This window comes from Amblyraja radiata, chromosome 13 (genome assembly GCF_010909765.2).
Source record: "Amblyraja radiata isolate CabotCenter1 chromosome 13, sAmbRad1.1.pri, whole genome shotgun sequence".
In the NCBI taxonomy this organism is placed as follows: domain Eukaryota; kingdom Metazoa; phylum Chordata; class Chondrichthyes; order Rajiformes; family Rajidae; genus Amblyraja; species Amblyraja radiata.
The window spans coordinates 44,215,577-44,241,067 of NC_045968.1; the positions used below are offsets into that span (position 1 = coordinate 44,215,577).

At 42.3% G+C, this 25,491-nt stretch overlaps 1 protein-coding gene across 1 annotated transcript in view; it reads right to left on the reverse strand.

Annotated features, from left to right (window-relative positions):
• Positions 1–25,491, reverse strand: part of trpc1 (transient receptor potential cation channel subfamily C member 1) — a 68,144-nt gene that overhangs the window by 8,113 nt on the left and 34,540 nt on the right. The window contains exons 8-11 of the mRNA XM_033031904.1: positions 17,392–17,531; positions 13,599–13,742; positions 5,109–5,287; positions 14–215 (exon numbers count right to left, since the gene is read on the reverse strand). Coding sequence (XP_032887795.1) covers positions 14–215; positions 5,109–5,287; positions 13,599–13,742; positions 17,392–17,531 — 665 coding nt within the window. The remainder of the gene's footprint in view (positions 1–13; positions 216–5,108; positions 5,288–13,598; positions 13,743–17,391; positions 17,532–25,491) is intronic.

The following is a 25,491-nucleotide window of genomic DNA, read 5'->3' on the forward strand; positions in this document are numbered from 1 at the left end:
TCATACTACTTACAGCTATCATCTGGAAGCTTTTGTGCACCATGGCCACCAGGAGCTTCGTCAGGACAATGACAACCACCACATTATACGTGCCAATGATGAGTGCCCCAACAAATGACTGCAAGTCATCGGCGTACGTGAATCTCGTGACAAATAGTGACACGTGTGCCATGGAAAAGATGTACCAGAATAGGATGTAGCAAGTCCCAATAAACCTGAAGGAACAAAGAACGGACAATTAAATCCTGACCTGCCATTTCCAAAAGGATTTAAAAAAGAGAAATCGCATTGCTATAAAACACTATCCACTAAACGTAACAGAGTCTAGAAACAAAGAACTGCAGATGCTGGTTTACAAAAATGACACAAAGTATTAGAGTAACTCAGCAAGTCAGGCAGCATCTCTGGAAAACAAATGTCTAGATGACATTTTGGGTCAGGACCCTACTTCAAATTGATTGGAGGGCGGGGGGGAGAGTGAAAGCTAGAAGTGAGGAGAGCAGGAGAAAGCCTGGCAGGTAATAGGTGGCTATAGGTGACAGTAGACAATAGACAATAGGTGCAGGAGTAGGCTATTCGACCCTTCGAGCATGGCTGATCATCCCCAATCAGTACCCCATTCCTGCCTTCTCCCCATATCCCCTGACTCCGCTATTTTTTTTTTTTTATATTTTTTTTTAAATTAAAGGTAATCAATTACAATGCTTCAAACAACTTTATATCAAATTAATTCAATTTGCATTAAGTAAAACACTAATAATACTTATCTACTATTTTTTTTTAGAAATAATGATAGAAAAAGAATAGAACAGTTATAAATCATTAAGAGAGTGATTAAATAATAATTTGATTATATATAAGAAAGAAAAGAGAAACGAAAAAAAAAAAAAAATGAAAAACCACAATATGTATTGTTAATAACTCCGCTATTTTTAAGAGCCCTATCTAGCTCTCCCTTGAAAGCATCCAGAGAGCACACACAGAGAATTCCACAGACTCACCACTCTCTGTGAGAAAAAGTGTTTCCTCGTCTCCGTTCTAAATGGCTTACTCCTTATTCTTAAACTGTGGCCCCTGGTTCTGGACTCCCCCAACATTGGGAACATGTTTCCTGCCTCTAGCGTGTCCAAACCCTTAACAATCTTATATGTTTCAACATCCAAGGTGGGGGGGGCTTTGAATAGGCAGATGGTTGGACAAAGGCCAGAGATGGGAGACAAAAGGCAGATGGGAGACAAAAGGATTGAAGATTTGCGAGTTGTGAAGGAATATTGGTGGGGAGGGGGAGGGGGGAAACGAGGTGGGGCACAGGGGAGGAGGGGGGGAAGAAGGGGGAAGGTTTACCTAAAATTGGAGAATTCTATGTTCATACCATAGGATTTAGAGGTCAGAGATACACCATGGAAACAGACCCTTTGGCCCAGCAAGTCCACGCCAGCTATCGATCACCCGTTCACACTAGTTCTATGTTATCCCATCTTCTCATCTTCTGCGTACACACACACAGGGCAATTTACAAGAGGCCAATTAACCTACCGACCTATACACGTTTGGGATGTGGGAGAAAACCACGGCACCCAGAGGAAAACCCACACTGTCACAGAGAGTATGCACAAAGGCAGGAAGCACCCAAAGTCAGGATCGAACCTGCGTCTCTGGTAATGTGGCAGCAGATCTACCCACTGTGCCACTGTGCTACCAAACTACCCAAGCGGAATAAGAGGTGCTGTTCCTTCAATTTGCGTGTGGCCTCACTCTGGTAATGGCGGAGGCACAGATCCGAAAGGTCAGTATGGGAATGGGAAGAGGAGTTAAAATGGTCAGCAAGCAGGATATCCAGTAGGCCTTGGCGGATTGAGTGCAAGGGTTCAGCGAGAAGGTCGCCGAGTCTACGCTTGGTCTCGCCAATGTACAGGAGGCAACATTAGCAACTATGTTGGCAGATTAGATAGTGTAGTTGTACCTAAACAACCATGTGAAGTCTACATCGGGGACAGAGAGAGGCAGGAGATCCTAATAGTGTTGCAACTTTCATGGTCCACACTATCTGCAGTCAGCAACGTAATGTCTATCAGTGCAACTTTAAACTAGTCACTTAAAAAGCACAGTCATTACTTTTCCTAACATTTCCTCCCTTCTCTTTGGGGAAGTAATTAATCTCTGGCAGGTCTTCATAGTAACATGTAGATTAAAAGTGATTGCACATCTTTCCAAGAGAATGCATCTCAGTCATAATGTGACCTCCCATGTTTAACCTCACTAAAGTACAATACTTGGCAGTTTCCTAAATCACTCACACCTCAGGTTTTTCACACATGTTGTGCTGCATAGAGAATCTAACAAAAGCAAAATCTGATTCTTCGATTCCAGCGTTTAAAATACACAACTGATTTCCTCTCTTCTCCTTATATATAACCCTAGTTTTCTCCTGCCTGCACACACCCCTCATTAAAGATTAAGCAAGTTGACGAGACACCAGAAGTTGAAACTCTAATGTAGGAATTGTGGGAAACACAAAAGGCAAGGGGCCTGACAGGTAAGGTGGATGAGCTTAGGGCATGGATAGGTACGAGCGACTGGGACATTGTAGCCATGACTGAAACCTGGTTATGGGACGGGCAGGACTGGCAGTTCGGGTCCACGTGTTAAAATGGTCAACTGGAGTAAGGCCAACTTTGAGGGTATGAGAGAAGGTCTCGCTCAAGTTGACTGGAGCAGGTTATTTGTGGGGAAAGGAACATTGGCCAAGTGGGATGTTTTTAAAAGAGTACTGAAGAAAGCTCAGGATGTGTACGTCCCCATTAGAGTGAAGGGCAAAGCAGGCAAATGTTAAGATGCCTGGCTAACGAGGGATCTTGAGACATTAGCCAAAAACAAGAAGGATGCATGGGACAGGTATAGGCAGCTGGGATTAAGTGCATCCCTAAAGGAGTTTTGAGTACTAAGGAGTAAACTAAAAAAAGAAATCAGATGGGCAAAAAGGGGCCAGGAGATAGCTCTGGCAGGTAGCATTAAGGACAATCCCAAAAGATTTTATGAATACATAAGGGGGAAAAGGGTAACTAGAGAGAGAGTGGGATCTCTCTGGAATCAAAGCGGTCACCTCTGTGTGGAGCCACAGGAGATGGGCAAGGTACGAAATGAGTATTTCTCCTCTCTATTCAACGAGGAGAAAGACAGTAGGACGGAGGAAATTGGAGCAAATACTGGAAGTGGCTTGAGAGTGTCAGGGTTACCGTCGAAGAAGTACCGAAGGTACTGTCGTGTATGAAGACAGACAAATCTCCATGGCCTGATCAGATATATCCGAGGACATTGCAGGAAACTAGAGGGGAAATTGCAGGAGCCCTGGTTGAAATTTACAAGTTGTCGGAGAGGTGCCAGAAGACTGGAGGGTGGCAAATGTGCTGTAGGTAAAATGCTGGGAACTATAGGCCGGTTAGACAGTTACTGGAGAGTATTCTTCAGGATAGGTTATACAGGCATTTGGATGGGCTGATTAGGGATAGTCAGCATGGTTTTGTACGTGGGAGGTCGTGTCTCACAAATCTGATTGATTTTTTTGAAGACGTGACCAAAAAGGTTGATGAGGGCAGAGCTGTAGATGTTGTACATGGACTTCAGTAAGGCATTCGACAAGGTTCCTCATGGTAGGCTGCTCTGGTAAGTTAGATTGCATGGGATCCAAAGAGACAGCTGAATGGATAGCAAATTGGCTCCTTTGAAGGAAGTAGAGGGTGATAGTGGAAGGTTGCTTCTCGGACTGGAGGCCTGTGACTAGTGGTGTGCTTCAGGGTTCGGTGCTGGGCCCCTTACTGTTTGTCATCTATATCAATGATTTGGATGAGAACATACAGGGCAAGGTTAGCAAGTTTACTGATGATACAAAAGTGAGTGGTTTTGCCGATAGTGAAGATGGTTGTGAAATATTGCAGCTGGATCTGGATCGATTGGCCAGGTGGGCGGAGGAATAGTTGATGGAATTTAATGCAGAAAAGTGTGAGGTGTTGCATTTTGAGATGTCGAACAAGGGCAGGACCTACACGGTAATTGGTAGGCCTTTGGGTAGTGTTGTAGAGGGATCTAGGAGTACAGATGCATGGTTCCTTAAAGGTCGAATCACAGGTAGATAAGATGGTCAAAAAGGCTTTTGGCACTTTGGCCTTCATCAGGCAGAGGATTGAGTAATTGGGAAGTCATGTTGCAGTTGTATAAGATGTTGGTGAGGCCGCATTTAGAACATTGCTTCAGTTCTGGGCACCATGTCATAGGAAAGATATTGTCAAGCTTGAAAGGGTTCAGAAAAGATTTACAAAGATGTTGCCAGGACAAGAGGGTGTGAGCTATAGGGAGAGGTTGCGTAGGCTGGGTCTCTATTCCATGGAGTGCAGGAGGATGAGGGGAGATCTTATAGAGGTATACAAAATCATGAGAGGAATAGATCGGGTAGATGCACAGAGTCTTTTGCCCAGAGTAGGGGAATCGAGGACCAGAGGACATAGGTTCAAGCGAAGGGAAAAAGATTTAATAGGAATCCGAGGGGTAACATTTTCACACAAAGGGTGGTGGGTGTATGGAACAAGCTGCTATAGGAAGTAGCTGAGGCTGGGACTATCACATGGTTTAAGAAACAATTGGCCAGGTACATGGATAGGACAGGTTTGGAGGGATCTTTACCAAGCGCAGGCAAGTGGGACTACTGTAGCTGGGACATTGTTGGCCGGTGTGGGCGAGATGGGCCGACGGGCCTGTTTCCACACTGTATCACTCTATGACTCTTTGCTGAAATCTTATGGTAATCCACAAAAAAAATCACATACAAACCATGCACAATTGTTGTATAATTTGGGAATAGCATGCAGATGGTCGGGTACAGTTTAGTGAAAGGTAATCCCTTGGATTGTGGAAAAACAAACAGGAATTGGTACTAACTACGTTAAGTGACAAAGATGCTCAGATCCAGCAGCTCTGCTTTGCATAATGGAACTGAAACAACGTGGTAGCCTCGCCTTTTCATTGTACCTCGGTACACGTGACAACAAACTGAACTGAACAGACATTCAAGAGAGGAATCAGAATATTTGGCATATAGTTGCAAATGAACTTACGAGTTGAATGTGCTAATGCTCTGTTGCTCACAGCCGATTCCGGTACAATTCGTGCCTTCCACTGTTGTTGTAAACTCCTTATCGTATAACTGAGTCAGTCCGATGGTGAATGAGAACAGTACAAGCAGGAACATTCCCAGGAATTTCCCAAAGTCTTGCAGCATTTGTCCCATGGACATCTAATCACAAATATTGACACCAAATTATTACATGTTACAGTTTATACACAAAATTGGTCATATTTAGAGAATAATGGTTACCAGTCAGTGAATGCTGAACAGAGAAGGCTGAAAAAATATGATTTGGTTCTTGGTTTAGTTCATAATTAGTACAGGCCAAGGCATGAACTTCTCCATAATTGAATACTAATTAAAAGACCGGCCATAGGGGGGAAGAAATTACGGCAAGACAGCGCTATAGCACTTTTTGCAAATCAGAGATTTACTTTGAGTCTAGTCACAGGACATGTGCTCAGTTCTGACAATAGATGCCAAAAAGGTAGCAATGTCCCAGCAATGAGTCCAAAGAATAATCAAAATGGATAAATTGGCAACATTTCTGTACAGTTTACTATTTGCTCTTAAGGCTTTCTTAGAATTTTAAATGTTTACATCTCAGGTCTAAAAATGAGGACATATCCACTTGCAGATGAGGATCTCACACTAAAATAAAAATGTAATGTGAGATGGAGCCTAGAGCATGTACGTGTACCAAATAAAAACGGGATGGTTAGTGTGCCTCTTCTACCGAGCTACAAAATTAAACTGGTACGATCGCTGACAAAATTAGGCTGTGCATTCGAAAATTGGATGATTGTATTGTTTTTTCAGGAATCCTGGGGGATGGAAATATGAAAAGTATAAATGCAGTTTGAAAGATGGAGGAAAAGTTTTTTTTTGTTTCTCAGAATTGTTATCCCTCTGGAGAAAATTTAAAACAAAAAACAGAAATTAAATGATGACTTTTTAACTATTGGTCAGTTTGTGAGGAAAGAACAGATTTAATGTATAACTAGACCTTTGCAAAACCAGATGGTATTGTTTACTTAAGATTTTGTTTTTCAGCTCTAAACCTGGCAGCTTTGCTATTTGCATCCACTATGTGCCATTATGGCCACACTGACACAACTCTGTACTATATAACTAAATCCTGCTGTCTCAACGTATGAACCACCAGGTCAGCCTGGTGGTGCAAATACAAATCTCCGCTTTGCTCAAAAGATCTAGTAAACTTTAGCAAACCAACATGAACCTCAAGAAATAAGTAGAGGACAGTAATACTCTCACTTTGATCTGCCAGGGGCTCTGTTTCCGTTAGTTTTGCTTTATTTTCTTCATAACTGTGTTTCAAGTAATTACCAGGAAATGTAACAAAACCACCCGTGTTTTCAAGCCAGATGCCAACCACATTTTCCATACATTAGCCAGAGGCCCTGAAAGACATCATTGTTCCAATACTCCAAGATTAATTCTATACTTTTAACTATATTTGCATAATGTTTTGGTTTTATTTAAACATGTCAATAGCTCCAGAAAACCTATAAATCATTTTAGCATTTTTCAATATTAACATTAAGAAAATATAGAGGATGTCCATATCCAAGACCATATTTCGTGTTGCACGACATTTTAACTAATTTAGTTAGATATCAGGACACTCGCCCTGATAAAGAGACAGCAAATGTTTATTTTCCCAAATGAAATTATTCTTGATGAAGCGTCTTTAATTTAAACTTGGGTATCAATTATTCCTCATGCAGTGTTCTGATTCATTTGTTAAATGAGTTGCTTCCAAGGCATACACTGGTAACATGTTTTGAAATTCCAGCCAGCATCTCAGTGTGATACAGTAAATAAAAAAACAATTTTATGTGCAGTTTGTCTCTTCTGTTTAAAGTTGGACGCACAAATTCGGAAAATGCAACACTTATTGCCAAACCAACATAATATCTGTTTAATGTTGGAGAATATAATGGTGCTTGATGTGTTAGGATAAGATTCTCTGGAAAGACTGATGGACGTGGTTTCTCACTATTCTATCCACAAGGAGTATTCAATCTCACACACTGCATGCTGGTTATCAAATGGAGACCAGAACTCCCTTCTGATAGTGTACCCAGGTAACTTTTTCACGCTTTTTAATAAATGAGCAGAGCTCTGGGTTATGCAAAAGCAACCAGCCCAGGACAATGAAGGAGCAGGGTCTGGAAAATAAAGAAGCAAGTGTCACGGAGGATCTCAGTGGGTCAGTTTGCATCTGTGGAAGGAAACGAGAAGTCAATGTTTCAGGTCGAGACCCTTCAACCCAAAACTCCAACTGTCCATTTCCCCCCACATATGCTACCTGACCTATGGAGTTCCTCCAACAGCTCTCCTTTCTTTGCTCCAGATTCCAGCATCTGCAGTCTCTTGTGTCTTCTAGCTGTGTGTCATCAAGCTTTCTTCTTAACCAGTCATGTGTTATGCTACATTTCCCGATTAGGGGTAAGGAAGGGATGAACAGTCAGCCAAATCTCAGAAAGTTAACAACACAACTGAGAACAAAGAGAGCAGGCTTGAATCTTCCTTGAGATCTTCTTTTACTTCTTTGACCAAGGTTAAGAAATTACTGTGGGGAGACAGAGAAAGACTTGGATTCTTAATTCTACTGACTCTACTGGAGCAATCAAACAAGAAACATTAAACCGAGATCCCCAATTCAGCAAGCCAATGCTAAAGTTCTTATAATGTTATCTGAAGCAGTGCAGGGATTTCTCCACGTTCAGGAAAACAATCCTCTCTCAAATAATACAAGTAATGCATTGATTGCTGAAGAATGTAGAAACAAAGAACTGCAGATGCTGGTTTACAAAAAAAGACACAAAGTGCTGGAGTAACTCAGCGGGTCAGGCAGTATCTCAAGAGATCATGGTTAAGTGACAGTCTGAAGACTGGGAGGTGACGTTTTGGGTCCAAACCCAAAACGTTACCTCCCATGTTCTCCAGAGATGCTCCTGACCCGCTGAGTTACTCCACGACTTTGTGTCATATATTGATTGCTATTCATCTCACTATAAAGGTGTCATTGTTACAGACTGGCCTACATGTTGTTTATGTCAAGCAAATGTGAGGGTTTTGTTAATTTGCTGATGAGCTCTATCTGCCAATAATAATTGAATGAAATTAGCAAGAGTAAACTTACAAAGCCTCATCAACCCAAATTTGGTAAGAAGCATAAATCTAAGGGCCACTATGAATATTTTTGGGTATAAACAGTTAGATTAGATTAGATTAGATTAGATTAGATTTCTTTATTGTCATTCAGACCTTTCGGTCTGAACGAAATGCTGTTGCCTGCAGCCATACATGTAATAATAACAACACACAATAAACACAAATTAACATCCACCACAGTGAGTTCACCAAACACCTCCTCACTGTGATGGAGGCAAAAGTCTTAGCGTTACTGTCTCTTCCGAACAAGACTGTTTGTCTTCCGAACAATGTTAAATTATCAGTAAGACAGATGTCAAAACCGTGCACGACAGATTTGGACCTATATATCTTTGCTATTTTGAAAGTGAATGTCAAAACTCTTATTTACTAATTGTGATGGTCTGGTTTACCTTAACTCAATCCCAATGAGCATTTTATATTGAACCGATGATAAAACATGAATGTGTGAGCCAATCATTTTATGGTGAGCCCTTGATTATTTCTTGACAGTATTTAAAAGGGAGGATGTGGTGATTGATGGTAGAGGGCGGTGCTGGGCGGGTTCGTGAATAGTGGTTACTATGCAACTAATAACATCTTAAATGGGATATTTCGACTGTGAAAGAAGTTGCCTGAAATTTAAAAAAATGCGCAGATCTTTGAATATTTTACAAGCGCATAAGCCAACTGGAACTCAGCCATCTGGTGCCTATTTATTTTTAGAATTCTAAAATCAGAAACTAGTCTGTGGTCTGGTGCTTCATGTTCATTATGGCAGTGTTCCTAGTGATTTTAGTCATTGTGAATTATAACTGCACTATACAATTATTGGAATCTTCACAGATCTGCCAGAGAGTGCCACATCTTTCTCTTCTTTAAAGCAAACTGAAAATAAATATTGAAGAACGACAATGTCGTCAGGATTGGAAACTAAAAGGGGAAGATGAGTGGTTACGACAATTCAAATATCTATGTGTAAGAAAGAACTGCAGATGCTGGTTTAAATCGAAGGTAGATACAAAATGCTGGAGTAACTCAGCGGGTGAGGCAGCATCTCTGGTTGCACCACTAAATGTGTCAATATGCAATTTTCAATGACATTCACAATATTGCTTTGGCATGTACCCAGTCCACCTCCCCTGTGCCTGCAGTCCTCAGCAGATGTGGCGGGTTATCTATTGGAATCTTAATTCCACTGCCTACCTTCTCCATGTTGTCTAGGATAAAGTTAGCATTATTCTGTTCTTTTGCAATCACAGGATTGTTGCAAAGGGAGCATTTATTCATCATTTCGAATTACATTTGAGAAAGTGAAGGCGAACTACCATCTTGAACTATTGTGTGAAGGTTCTTTAGACTTTAAATACAACATGGAAAGAGGCTCTTCAGCCTACCAAGTCCCACCACCACCCCCGTACACTAGCGCTATCCTACACCGGAGAAAATCGATGCGGCCACAGGGAGAACGTACAAACTCCGCACAGACAGCACCCGTAGGCAGGATCAAACCTAGGGTCTCTGGTGCTGTAAGGCAGCAACTCTACCGCTGCACCACTGTGCTGCCACTTTAGGAGAAGATGTTTTTCTCTTCAGTTTTCTCTTGTTTCATTGCTTAGAGTTCCAGGATTTCAACCTGGTAACAATGAAGTGATGGAAATGCTTCCCAACCAAGATTTGTGAAAGAACTTGTTATTGATGATGGATACATGCACAAGCTGACCTCATCCTTCTACATGAAAGAAAATGCAGGTTTGGAAGATTCTACCCAAGAAGTCTAAAATCAGTGGCCTGTAAAATATCACTCTGGCTATTTGAGTTTTTTCCTTCTAATCCTATCATTTCAATTTTATTTGGGATTTTTGATGCCAGATTTGGTTACACACAGCCTTAACATAAAGAACGGTTTTTCCTCACTTCACCTCAGAAATTCAGTCTTCTTGCAACATTCATTCTTTAATGAAGACTGGAAGTGCATGGTGTGAGCAAAATCCAAGAACAGTCACGATTGTCCAATGGCAGAGATAGCTCTCTACTCAAAATTGGGCTCCTCAATTATGGAGAATAGGGTTGCCCTGTCAGTAATCTAATTGTGCACCATCATTCATGACATGATACAGGCCGACGGCAGAGTTCTAGGATGTGAGGGGTGTGGGGGGAGGGGGGTGTGGGGTGTGGGTGTGGGTGTGGGGGGGGTGTGGGGGTGGGGGGTGTGGGGGGGGGTGGGGTGTGGGTGTGGGGGTGTGGGGGGGGGTGTGGGTGTGGGGGGTGTGGGGGGGGGGGGGGGTGGTGTGGGGGGGGGGGGGGTGTGGGTGTGGGGGGGCGGGGGGTGTGGGAGTGGGGGTGTGGGGGGTGTGTGGGGGGTGTGGGGAGAGGGAGTGGGTCATTTAGTTCCGTCTCATCCTTGATAACATCTTTGCCTTGTATGCAGGGAACATTGTGTTGTGGTTTCGCATTTCTAATGTTATGATCTTACTGATATCAGGAAATGATTGAGCACATTGGCTACAGAATAGACACTGGAACCTGGCAAACATTCTGCGGGAATTGCAGGGACCAGCATTCCTCCCTCTTTATCATTACCATTAAAGTGAATGTACTGGTTCAGTGCTGATCACAGAAGAATATGCGGGGATAAAAAATTTTTTATGATGTTGATTATGGGAAAATTATAGCACAAAGTACACGGACAACTCTCTCTTCAAATGGTGCCATAGATGGATGATGTTCATAAAGCATATCAAATTAAGGGAGGCATAGATAGGATAGACGGTCAGAACCTTTTCCCCAGGGTGAAAATGTCCAACACTAGAGGGGCATAGCTTTTAAGGCAGGAGGGGGAAAGTTCAATGGAGATGCGAGGGCAAGTTTTTTCTACGCAGTGAGTGGTGGGGGCCTTGAACACACTGCCTGGGGTGGTGGTGTAGGCAGATACGATTGCGGCGTTTAAGAGGCTTTTAGACGGGCACATGGAAGTGCAAGGAATAGAGGGATATGGATCACGTACAGGCAGAAGAGATCAATTTAATTTGGCATTGTGTTCAGTGCAAACATCACCTGAGAGGCCAAACAGAAAATTGATCTAGAAATTGGCTGTTCGAACGATTTTTCTGACAGAGCCATTCCAGAACACCTGAGAATGTTCTACAACAATGACACTATTGGAGTGGCACAGCAGGCAGGAAGACTCAGCTTGAATGTCACAATCGAGATAAGGCAACCAACGTTCTTTCAAAAATCACTCAAAAACTTGTATATTGCAGTGTAGAAAGTGTCTCAGCTTGTGAAGTCCTTCCCATTATCTCTAAACTAATGCCATGCATCTATAGTCATAAGGAAGGCAATTCATAACCTTACAAGAATAAGGCCATCCACCTCTTCATCACAATATGGTGTCATATTAGACAATGAGCTACTGAGAAATAAACTGTTACATTTGTCAGCCTAATCTTTGTAGGTCAGATACCGTAACACAGCTACAGAAATTCTTTACAAAGAAAAATGATAAACTCACAAATTGACCACAAAATCCTGGAGGCTTCAGGTAGAAACTCAGCCAGTCTCAAAATATTTGCAGTGCAAATATTTTTAGGTTAACAGTGCTCACTGTATAAACTGTTGATTTTAGTCTGACTAAAGGTGATGGCAGAAGTACAACCGGACAATATTCATATTGTTTCCTTCCAAGATTTAGAATTCAAGTCAGGCTGATGCTCACAAATCAAAATGGCTTACTGCCGCCTACATAGACGCATGGCAATAGTTAATGCTCTAAACATGCAATTAAATAAATAAACATTGCACATCACATTTATGGCTTTGCCAAGGTGGGGGAAAGGGAAATTAAGGGTTAAATTTCTGGACAACAACCTGTTGAACCTCTATCAGTCAGTTTCAAGCAAGTCTGGAAGGCAATTCAGATCATACCCAGAAATGTATGGTGCAGAGGAAATAAAATGAAGAAAGTTTTCTTAATTTAATAAAAAACTTTTAATTATACAAGATAACTATGGGGGGAAAATAATAAACTGTAGCATGTGGAAAAACAGACGGCATTTGAGATGCTGGGAAAAGGAAAAGGAAGATACATACAATGTTTTGTGTATGCTACTAGGTGAAGCAAGGCAGGCCACTCCAGAGAGGCCACCCAAAGAGAAGGAAAGCGGACCCACCCCACAGACACTCAGATACGTCAGGTCCATTTGGGGTACCATTAATTGAGATCTGGTGCTAACCACCTGCCTGTAAGGGATAATTCAAGGTTTATAAAATCATTTGGAAGCAGCAGTTATTAATTCACAACAGGAACTGATTTTCAAAATATCTGTTCCAATGTACCGTGAAAGCAGTAATCAGTTTGAAATTAAAAGGACAGCTTTGTAACGAGACAGAAGGTCTACTCACATAACCATGACTTCTTGTCATATGCATCAGCCAAATGCAAGACAATAGAGTATACCAATTGGCCTATATCATGCCAGAAATCTTCAGCTTAAGTTATTTCACACCTGTGTGATAGAGATGAAGGAAGATTCTGGTCCTGACAAATTTGTCACTTGGCACATCAAGTATGGTCATGAGGATATTTGTCCGTCTATCAATAATAGGATACTTGTGAAGGAAAATTAGCCCTCACAACACTAATTATGGGTGCATGGGTTCCCTGTCCTTAGAGGCTTTTTGACCATCCGTAGGAAGTACTTTGAACCAGCAAGGGTGCTGGAATGTTTTCTGTAGGAAGGAACTGCAGATGCTGGTTTACACTGACAACAAAAGCTGGAGTAACTCAGCGGGACAAGCAGCATCTCTGGAGAGATGGAATGAGTGATATTTTGGGTCGAGTCTGAAGAAGGGTCCTGACCCGAAACGTCACCCATTCCTTCTCTCCAGAGATGCTGCTTGTCCCGCTGAGTTACTCCAGCTTTTTGTGTCAACCTTCGTTGGGATGTTTTGTCAGCTTTATATTAAATGAGCATTTCCATTGAATCTTTTGTCAGACTTAAAATATCCAAAATATCTAAATTGTTTGAAATTGAAATTGTTTTGAATCACCTGCTATTTACGTTGATCTTAAGATAGTATAAAAACTTAATGTATTTTAAGTTTGGGAGATTTCACTCAGAGGGTCTCCAAGAGAATTTCTGTTTCCCTTGATAAATGGAAGACTTTTATATCAACCAGCTTCGGCCTCCGCCTGACTCTGGCCGTACTGCCGTGCCCTGCACATTCTGTTGTGCTTAAAGAGAGACATCTACTCTTTGGTTTCAAATAAATAGACTAATAAGTATGCATTCATTACCTGCAGTGGTCCCAGGATGGAACTGGTTGTGTACATGAAGAAAAGCCGCAAATAACTGAGAATATTCCCAAAAGCAAAGAGACCCTCTGCCACTAAAGTGGGATGAAAAGCGTCCCAATCCTCCCGATCTCCAATGGCATGAAACTAGAGAGATATTAAAGAAGTTTAGTTTAGTTTATTGTCACATGTATCAAGGTACAGTGAAAAGCTTTTGTTGCATGCTAACCAGTCAGCGGAAACGACAATACATGATTACAATGGAGCCATCCACTGTGTACAGATACAGGATAATGGGAGTAAAGTTTTGTGCTTGTTGAAGAACAAAATGATTTATAGATTTATAGATCTTGTTTATTTAAGACACCCATTCTGATTCTTAAAAGATATTTCAAAGGGATTTGGTGCAAAATTAGGCTGGTGCTCACACATATTCAATCTGAAAAGTGAAAAGCAAACATAAGCTCTCTGTACTGCAGATGTGTTATTTTTGAGCAAGTAAATCTCTGCATAAATTTATGAATCACAGAAAGGAACAAACCATATATACTAAGAACACTGAAAGCGCAAACTTCCATGCAAAAAAGCTAGAAATTGTCACGCCTAAACTTTACATTCCAGATCAGGGCATGCATAAGCAAATAACAGTGAAATTCAACTAAATTGCTAAGATAGGTCCATGCTCAATACGTTATTGTGTAGCAACCAGCTTTCAATCTGTCTCTGCAGACATGTGTTGGGGGCAGAGAACAATGTTAGCCCTTTAAAACAGGGGCAGGTTCTCCAGAGATGTTGCCTGACCCACTGACTTATGCCCCTGTCCCACTTAGGAAACGTGAACGGAAACCTCTGGTGACCTTGCGCCCCACCCAAGGTTTCCATGAGTGGCCAGAGGTTTTGATGACTTGCCTGGAACGCCTCGACTGAAGAGACAGACAGACAGACAGACAGACAGACAGACAGACAGACAGACAGACAGACAGACAGACAGACAAACAGACACACACACACGGAAGGTGGGGGGCCAGGGACAGCGGAGGAGCGCTGTCTGCGCGATGAAGAGGAGGGTAAACGGCTGCCACAGAGCACGGTAAGTCCTTTAGAGAGCGCAGGAGGGAGGGAGAGAAGGACAGAGAAGGGGAGAGAGAAGGACAGAGAAGGGGAGAGAGAAGGACAGAGAAGGGGAGAGAGAAGGAGAGAGAAGGGGGGAGAAGGACAGAGAAGGACAGAGAAGGACAGAGAAGGGGAGAGAAGGGGGGAGAGAAGGACAGAGAAGGACAGAGAAGGACAGAGAAGGACAGAGAAGGACAGAGAAGGACAGAGAAGGGGAGAGAAGGGGGGAGAAGGGGGGAGAAAAGGAGTGGAGACAGTTTTAAGAAGTTTAATAAAGTTAGCTGGCATTTTACCTTCTGGCAAATCTTCTAGGTCCTGAAAACCAAAGATCTTACAGGATCTTTGCTGAAAACTCCAATGAGCCAATCAAAATGGCCGGTCAGCGAAGGGGATTGCCTTTGACTACCTGTAAGTAAATAGCAACCCCACTCCACTGGCTTCGACCAAACGGCAACCTATTTTTAGTCGAGGCCGGTTTTTGTTTTTTTTTAAATAATCGCAGGAACATAGAAGAAGCCTCGACTACGCGGAAACCACTTTCCACCACTAGGGAAAGTGACCAAAACCTCTGGGAACCTCAAGGAAACCTTGGGTGGGGCGCAAGGTCTCCAGAGGTTTCTGTTCAGGTTTCCTAAGTGGGACAGGGGCATTACTCCAGCACTTTGTAATCCTGCAACTGCAGTTTCTTGTTTCTATATTTTGAACTCCTTTACCACCACTGTAATACTGACAGTGATCAGGTGCCATTAGGCACTCCAATTCCGACATCTCAATCTTCAGCCTCCTAAAAATGTCCTGTTGGAGAGAATTCTTCGGGATAGGATTTACTCCCATTTGAAAGAGAATGGGTTATTTAGGGAGAGTCAGTGTGACTGCGCGTGGCAGGTCATATCTTACTAACTTATTGGAGCTTTTTGAGGAGGTGATGAAGATGATCAATGAAGGGAGGGCGATGGATGTTGGCAACATGGATTTTAGCAAGGCATTTGATAAAGACCCCCTTGGTGGTCTGATCCAGAAGATTAAGATGCACAAGATTAACGGTAACTTGGTCGTATGGATTCATTTGCTATATTTAAGGGGGAGTTAAATGTGGCCCTTGTGGCTAAAGGGATCAGGGGGTATGGAGAGAAGGCAGGTACAGGATACTGAGTTGGTTGATCAGCCATGATCATATTGAATGGCAGTGCAGGCTCGAACCTATTTTCTATGTTTCTATAAATGGCTTACTGATGGAAGTCTGAGTTGTGGTGGAAGGACAATATTCAGGCTGGAGGTTGGTTGGTAAATTTGCAGATGACCCCAAGATTGCTGAGGTCATGGATTGTGAGATCGACTGCCAAAGTTTACTGTTGGATATAGATCAATGACAGAAAAATGAAAAATGGTAGATGGATTTTAATCTGAGCAATTGTGATGTCTTACAGTGTGGGAGGTTGAGTGTAAGGGGAAAATATACAATTAATAGTAAATTGCATAGTAAATATACAATTAATAGCATTGATGTATAGAGGGATCTTGGGATCCAAGGCCATAACTTCCTGCAAGTGGCAAAACAAGTAGATAAAGTTGTAAAGAAGGCAAATGATATGCTTGCCTACATTCATCAGGGCTCTGAGTATAAGAGTCAGGAAGTCATGATGCATCTTTATAGGACTTTGGTTAGGCCGCATTTGGTGTTTTGTACGCAGTTCTGGTCGCTCCATTACAGGAAAGTTGTGGAGGCTTTGAAAAGGGTGCAGAGGATTTTACCCACTTTCTGGAACGAGAAGAACTTTCTCCTCTTCCATTTGCCTTCCAGTCAAGGTGCACAACACAAGGAAGGGGCAAAGCCACAAAGTCAATTTTCAAAGGTGGAGCAAAAAATCCAATTAAAATCACAAGCAGCTGCTTCATTTTTCCAGCAGTTATGGGCCTCCCACTTAGGCGGCTCTTTGGGCCACTGCCAGGGACTAGTTTTAATGGAATTCACCAACGACACCTGGCGACAATCTACGGCAACACCTACGACATCACCTACGTCAAACTATGACAACCTACGACAGCAAAAATTGTCGCCACTGTCGGCGAAAATTTCTCAACATGTTGAAAAATTTGCGGCAGTCGCCTGTAGTAGCCCAAACAAATCGCCTAATGTGAGACGGGCCCATTAGTGTTTGACAGAGAGCTCACAAACAAGCCACTAGCCCTCACTCCAGGGGAATGAATAGCCCTAAAAAATCAAGTTAAATAACAAGAGCAACCCATTTTGGTTCTTCAAAACATATTATTTTGATATCCAAACACACATCGCATATTAATTAATTGTTAATTTGTCATCTACTTATCCATAAAAAGTACTGCACAATTTTCAATTGTTTAATTTATGAATTTTCACTGTAATGCCATTGATCTTTTATGGACATGTCTTTGAATTATGAATTTATGTTTTGCTATGACACAGCACATCACTCTCTGCCCACTGGAACGCACTGTATCAAAGTATTGTGCACTTTGCACAGTATCTTTTATTTATGAAATTTTGCTTAATAGTACGGTTTCCAGAGATGCATCCCTTTTGTAAATTGAATGACTGTATTTTCAATCAAGTTCTGTGCCAGCTTCTCATTTTTGCAACATAGCAGCAATTCTCACATCCTGACAGAACTATAAACGCGCCCTTCTCGCCACATGTCTTGTTTACCTTGTGATGAGCCACAACCTTGAGAGCAAAAGTTGCTAAATACAAGGAGTTCATGACAAAACTGAGCTGATTTCGAGACGCTTCCAGAAAGTCTTCAAGTCCATCATACCACAGTCTCTTCACATCTGACCACACCATTCCTAGAGACAAATTACACATTAGCATGTTCTCGAGAAAATTGTCATAATCAAAACAATGTCTGGGTTTGTCCAGTGGAAGCAGAAACTAGGCTTGCCGGACAAATATAACGTCAGCTTTAAGATTATGGAAATTACACATTTTAATGTTCAAAATTCCATCGAAATGAAATTATCCGTATCCAGAGAATATTTACACTCAGTGAATATAAATATTATTTGGCAGATTGGGACCATCTAGGGTATTTGTTTCTGTTTATGCAGAAAGACTTGGAACTGAATCTGGTTTCTTGCATCACTCAAGGGCCCTAGCGTCTCAGTACTGGCTCAAAATGGTTGTTTTTAAGATTATTCTGACAAGCCACAAGTTTAGCTCCATCTTCTCATGTTTTTTTCCCCAGATGATTTTCTCTTCCCACTGGTTTTGGCCCTTTGGCATTTCTTTGCAAGTGGCTGCCCATTACAAATCCTTCCGTTCTTCCAAATGTTCGCAATAAAATCTTGAGCCCAAAGTATAACTTTAACTTCTCCCTGAAAGGAACCGCCTTCATGCATGATATTCTTCTATTCAATGTGTCATGTAAAATAAACTATGAAATACAACTAATATCTATTGCCCCCAACTGAGTCAACTAAACTGGTGGGTCTAGACAGAGTCACATCTAAACCAGACCCATTAAAATGGCGAGGTATTTTTTAAAACCAACAATCCAGTAGTTTCATGTCACCATTACTGAGACTATTTTTGTTCCCCTAAATTTATTTAATTACTTTAATTTAAAGTTTCGAAGTTGACATCTTCTAATTTGAGCCTGGTCTCCTGATCAAATATTCAGGGCTCTGGCTCCTAATTTAGTAACTTAACCACAATGTTATTTTAGATTCTCCATGATACCTTTCCACATATGGTGCCAGACTGCAACCCACCACGGTGATTAATTGTTCTATTACCCTTCATTTTAGATATTTGTGGTATTCAATGTCTTAAATTGCCAGGACTTGATGAGAATTATCACTGTCTATTATGGGTAGCAAGGAAGGGGACTGCTGGGGCTCGGTTATCCCTGACCACGTGAGGCTGATGGCTGGCGGACCTTTATTCTAGTTCCTACCCTCCTGCTGCAACCTCCACCCTCCGTCCCCCATCTGAATATTATTTATTTGCCTCTGTACTCCACAATTTGAGATTTGTAATAGAAAAAAAATCACATGTGGTTAAAGTGCACATTGTCAGATTTTATTAAAGGGTATTTTTATACATTTTTGTTTCACCATGTAAAAATCACAGCTGTGTTTATACATAGTCCCCCCCATTTCAGGGCACCATAATGTTTGGGATACATGGCTTCACAGGTGTTAGTAATTGCTCCGGTGTGTTTAATTTCCTCCTTAATGCAGGTAGAAGAGAGCTCGCAGCGCCTTGTCTTTCCATCTCCTTTGGAAACGTTTGTTACTGTTTATCAACATTATGACCAAAGTTGTGCCAATGAAAGTCAAAGGAGCCATTATGAGACTGAGAAACAAGAATACAAGAGACATCAGCCAAACCTTAGGCTTACCAAAATCAACTGCTTGGAACATCATTAAGAAGAAAGAGAGCACTGGTGAGCTTACTAATCGCGAAAAGGACTGGCATTCCCTCTCTCTCCGTCCCTCCTCGACCCTCCTAGTCATCCTACTAGTCCACATATGGAATATTGTGACTCTGGTCACCGCAGTATAGAAAGGATGTGATAACACTAGAAGGAGATTCACCAGGATGTCGCCTGGAATGGAAGGCTTTTGTTAGAATGAGAGATTGGATTGGTTGGGACTGTTCTCACTGAAGTGCAGGAGACTGAGCGGTAGCTTTACAGGACTAGACAATTATGAGGGGCATAAATAGGATAGATAGCAAGAAACATTTTCCCTGAGCTGAGACATCCAAAACTAGAAGGCTTGGGGTTAAGGTGCATAGAGAAAGGTCCGAAGGGATCTGAGGGATTTGTTTCCACCCAGTGGGTTATTGCCTTCCATCACAGTAGGGAATGTTGAGTCCACTGTGGCAGATGTTTATGTTACATTTATTTTATGTGTGTATTGTGTTCTTTTCACTTAGTATGGCTGTATGGTAACTCAAATGTCACTGTACCTTAGTTGGTTAAGTGACAATAAATGCTAACTTGAACTTGAATTTGAATTTGAAAATGATGAACGTAAAGTGTTAACATTTCATATCTGGATGAGCAGATGAATCCTTAAGGCATAAAACCCAAAGTGTTGGTCAATGAAATTAGTGTAGATGGGTACTTTATGGTTAAAATGGACATGATGGACCAAATGGCATGTTCCCGTGCTCTCTAACTCTACAACTTGCTAAACACTAAAATATAAATATGATAAATTGGAAAGAAAAAGGTGAATTTGTTTACAATATCGACAATTCGGGCAGCACAGTGATGCAGCGGTAGAGTTACTGCCTTACAGCGGCAGAGACACGGGTTCGATCCCGAGTATGGGTGCTCTCTGTACGGAGTTTGTACGTTCTCCCTGTGACCACGTGGGTTTTCCATGGGTGCTCTGGTTTCTTCGCACACTCCAAAGATGTACAGGTATGGCTTGGCATCAGCAAAAATTGTAAATTGTCCCTAGTGTGTAATGTGCGCCTGTGTAAAGGGGTTCACTGGTCGGCATGGACTCGGTGGGCCGAAGGGCTTGTTTCCACACTGTATCTCTAAACTAAACTAAAAAAATGCTGCACCCTATAATAAGGCAGCTTCCTGGCACTGAGAAAATAAATTATTTTTGCATTATATTCAGCAATAAAATTCAGAGAACTGGACACTCAAGAACCATTTCTCAAATGACACAGCTTTAGGGTGATAACTGCATCATTTTAAACAATTTTAACTGATTCCACAGGAGGGCTAAATTACCACATATAACCATATAACCATATAACAATTACAGCACGGAAACAGGCCATCTCGGCCCTTCTAGTCCGTGCCGAACACGTATTCTCCCCTAGTCCCATCTACCTGCACTCAGACCATAACCCTCCATTCCTTTCCCGTCCATATAACTATCCAATTTATTTTTAAATGATAAAATCGAACCTGCCTCCACCACCTTCACTGGAAGCTCATTCCACACAGCTACCACTCTCTGAGTAAAGAAGTTCCCCCATAATTAGTCCGGAAATACGAAAGAACCTTTTCATTTAGTGAAAGACTAAAAGTAAAATATAATTGAAGCATAGTGGGTAAAGTGATGCAAAATGTTATGGAATTACAACTGTGGTCTAAATTCACTCGATGCTGATTCACTCAGTATGTATTCACTGTGTGGAGAGATGTTGCATTTTCCAGGCAGCCTTTAAATGAATTGCCAGGAAACACTGCTGCTCAATTAGTCTCCAGGGCACTGGAACTGTTTTTTGGATATACCAAAGTGATCAATTCATAAGCACCTGCTCATCCAACAATACATATAATTAGTGTAAGCAGCACACAATCATCTAAGCCAATCAAACAAATTACATTTTCTGAGTAAGCAAAGACAACAAGAAATGTCACCGAAACGTCGCCCATTCCTTCCACTCGAGCATTTTGTGTCTATCTTCACAACAAAAAACCTAGTGCGCTGACAAAAATCACAAGCTTCAATCTAATGGTATAAGAGACACTATTAACACAGCTGTCAAATACAGTTCACCCACTAATATTGATCGTATTGATCAGCCGGCGTTCTGCAAGCATAAAGTGAGCAGAGTGGCTGCCTTGACATGGTCAGGGTTTGACCCAGTGTGGCATCAATAAGCCATTTTGTGTCTACCGTCTGGCATCAAGAAACACTGGCAACACTGAAGGAAACTCACTGCTGGCTTGGGTTATCCTTGCATAAAGATGGTTCTATGTAGGTAAACAGTCTCAGCTCTAGGCAACCCTGTAGATGTTATTCAAGACATTGCTTCAAATGTTTTTCTTAAGAGTAATACAGTAGTGATTATGGCAGCCTCGCCAATGGTCGGTCTGTCTTTTCATCTTTTTTGTTATTTTAAGTGTGTTTTTAAAAGTATGTGTTAATGTTCTCTGGTTTGTTTTATGTGGGGGAGGGGGTCGGGGGGAACTTTTTTCTCAATCTCTTACCTTGCCGGAGATGCGATTTTTTTCAGGATCATATCTCCGATCGCTCTGCAGCCTAACAACATGGAGCTGACGGCTCGAGACTGGCTTTGAGTCCCACCGCGGGGCCGTGGACTTACCATCGGAGCCTGCGAATCCTTGCTTGGGATCAACGCTCCAACCATGGCCTGCGGATTTCAACATCGAGGAGCTTGCAGTCTTGGGTAGAGACTGATGTCGGGAAGCTCCAAAGCCGCAGGAGGTTCGACCAGCCCAGACCCGGGGTCTGATCGCCCGGCGCGGGGGAGCTGAGAACCCCCCCGATGTGGGAGCTTGATCGCCCAGACGCGGAGGCCCTGACCACCGGCTACCGGTGCCAAGATCGTCCCGTCAACAGAAGACTCGAGGCCCCCGACTGTGGGAGAATAAAGAAGGGAAGAGATTGAACTTTTTTTCGCCTTCCATCAGTGAGGAATGTGGAGGAGTCACTGTGGTGGATGTTTATGTTCAAATATTTTATGTGTTTTGTTGCTTTTTATTGGTATGACTGTATGGCAAATCAAATTGGCATGAAAGGTCAGCAAAGAGGGAAAGCTGCACTAACTCCAGTGCATCCATTATCAACAAAATGTAACACTTTATCTCATCCAACATACTGCATATCATTGATAAAAAATATGAATCATCTAGTCATTAGTTTCCTTTGAAATCTCTATTTCTCATGTAATCACTTTTACCTAATAAAAAAAACAGTGAATAAACATCGGAACAGCCATACAGAAAAATAAGTGTCATTTAAATACTGCCAAACCGATTAGACCTCCCACTGTGGCATCACTGTTTCTGCCAGTACTCTGTCATCAGTTTTTGCCACCATCTTGCCTTCCTCCTTGTACCATACATCATCGCCACTCTTTGACAAGAAAAACATCTGCTTTACCACAGCAATGTTGTGCATTATGCAAAAAATACTACTATTCCACCAGGGTCCCCCCCAAGCTCATTAAATAATTCCATGTATAGTACATTTAGTTTAGTTTGGTTTAGACACAGCGTGGAAACAGGCCCTTCAACCCAACAAGTCCATGCCGACCAGCAACCCCCCCCGCACACTAGCACTATCCTACATACTAGGACAATTTACAATTTTTACCGAGGAAACCAGAGCACCTGAAGAAAACTCACGCTGTCTCAGAGAGAATAAACAAGCTCCATACAGACAGCACATGTAGTTAGGATCGAACCCGGGTCTCTGGCGCTGTAAGGCAGCAAATGTACTGCTGCGCCACCGTGCTGTACCTGATGCTGATGGAGTCAAGTCTGCTTTATGACATTCCTAAAACATGATTCTTTAAAGGCTCTTTACTGGGTGTTACGACATGTCAGAGTGGTGCCACTGTGCACAGTTCAAAAATGTAAACTTCTCTCTCAGAGTCAAACATTTAACCTCCCATCGCACTGGATTGTGGTGATATTTATCTGAAAACCTGAATGCAGAATCCTTGGACTATGAGAAGGGCCATTTATCCCCCAAAGTATGTTCTATTTTACAAGTAATCAACACAGATCTGCATCATCATTCGGTTATGTGCTGTTGTTACATATCAAGAACATAGAACAGTACAGCACAGGAAAAGACCCTTCGGCCCACAATTATTGTGCTGAACATGATGGCAAGCTGAATAGATCTCATCTGCCCGTACATGATCTATATCCCTCTATTACCTGCACCTCCATGTGCCTATCCAAAAGCTTCTTAAACACCATTATCGTACTTGCCTCCACCACCACCCCTGGCAATGTGTTCAAGGTCCCCACTCATCTCTATGTAAAATACTTGCCCTGCACATCTCCATTAAACTTTCCACCTCTTAGCCTATGGCTATGCCCTCCAACGTTGGATATTTCCACCTGCGACAAATGATTCTAACTGTCTACAAATACAAATATATACAAATTATTTTCATATTCTAGCCCAGAGGTTCCCAAAGTTGGCCCAACTGCCCACAGGGGGACTGTGGATTTACCTAGGGGGGCTACTAAGAGGCAGGGGGGGGGGGGGGGGGATGGTGACAGGGAGATAGCCGGGGCATTGGGGAAGAGAGATGCCCGTATGCACTTGATATGTGTAGAGAGTGGTTGTTCTGCCGTGCACTCCACCGATCTTCCCTCTAAAAGCACGCACTGTTTTGCTAATAGTAAACGGATCTAGGACTCTTGGTAAATAATAATCATACTTTGAAAAGCTGGTATTACTGGATCCAGTTAATCAATTTTGATAAATTAATTAAACTAAGAACTTGTAGTTGGATTTTGAATAGATGTGCGATTAATGATTAGTGTTCTGAATTTTATCGTGTTATCATCCTCCTTAGTGGGATGAGCATACCGCTATTCTGAATAATGCTTTTACAGGGCAGGGTAGGGGGCACAGACGGGGCAGGGATGACTTTACGGAGCCAAGGGAGCAGTGACCTGAAAAAGTTTGAGAACAATAGACAATAAACAATAGGTGCAGGAGTAGGCCATTCGGCCCTTCGAGCCAGCACCGTCATTCAATGTGATCTTTTCTCATCATCCCCAATCAGTGCCCCGTTCCTGCCTTCTCCCCATCTCCTCTGACTCCGCTATCTTTAAGAGCCCTATCTAGCTCTCTCTTGAAAGTATCCAGCGAACCGGCCTCCACCACCTTCTGAGGCAGAGAATTCCACAGACTCACAACTCTCTGTGAGAAAAAGTGTTTCCTCGTCTCCGTTCTAAATGGCTTATCCCTTATTCTTAAACTGTGGCCCCTGGTTCTGGACTCCCCCAACATCGGGAACATGTTTCCTGCCTCTTGCGTGTCGAAACCCTTAATAATCTTATATGTTTCAATAAGATCACCTCTCATCCTTCTAAACGTGATTTTCCCTTGGTAAACCCATGCTGACTCGAACCGATCCTGTTACTGCTATCCAAATGTGCCATTATTTCATCTTTTATAATTGCCTCCAGCACCTTCCCCACCACCGATGTCAGGCTAACTGGTCTAGAATTCCCTGTTTTCTCTTCCCGCCTTTCTTAAAAAGTGGGATAACATTAGCTACCCTCCAATCCACAGGAACTGATCCTGAATCTATAGAACATTGGAAAATGATCACCAATGCTTCCACGATTTCTGGAGCCACTTCCTTAAGTACCCTTCCTTAACCACTGTTCTAACCTAATAAAATTCCATAATTGGAACATCTGCAAATGGAAAGACAACAAAATGTGGAGTAACTCACCGGGTCCAAGGATGGTGTCTTACCAGCTGAGTTACTGAGTTTTGGGGATCATGACAGAAGCCTCCTCGTGGCGATCCCTGGATGCAACGAAGCAATGCACTCTGTGACACGTCGGGCGACAGTTCTGTCAACATGTTGGACGACTTCAGAAGCCAACATCGACTGACACGCGTGGGAACGATCGAGCGAGTTACTCCACATTTTGTGTCTTTCCTTGGTAAACCAGCATCCACTCTTCCTTGTTCCTACTCTAAAATTCTATCAATCACATTGTAAATATTCAGTTTATCCCTATCATTCCCAAGCCTTTGTGGGAAAAGTGTTACGTATTTTGAACACCCTTGAGATCCAATTGGGAATTCCAAAGTATTGTGAGAATGTGGAACTCTCCACCACGGGGATCAGTGTTTACAATAAGTGTGGATGCATTTAAGAAAATGCTGAAGAAGCAAGTGAGGTAGAACAGAGTAAATGGTCTGGCTGACAAAGTTAAATTCAGACTGGAGAGGGCTTGATTAAAGAAAGGACTGGTTGGCTGAATAACTTGTTTCTGTACAATCCATTGTGATCCTTTGTGAAGAAGTGTTTCCTGAT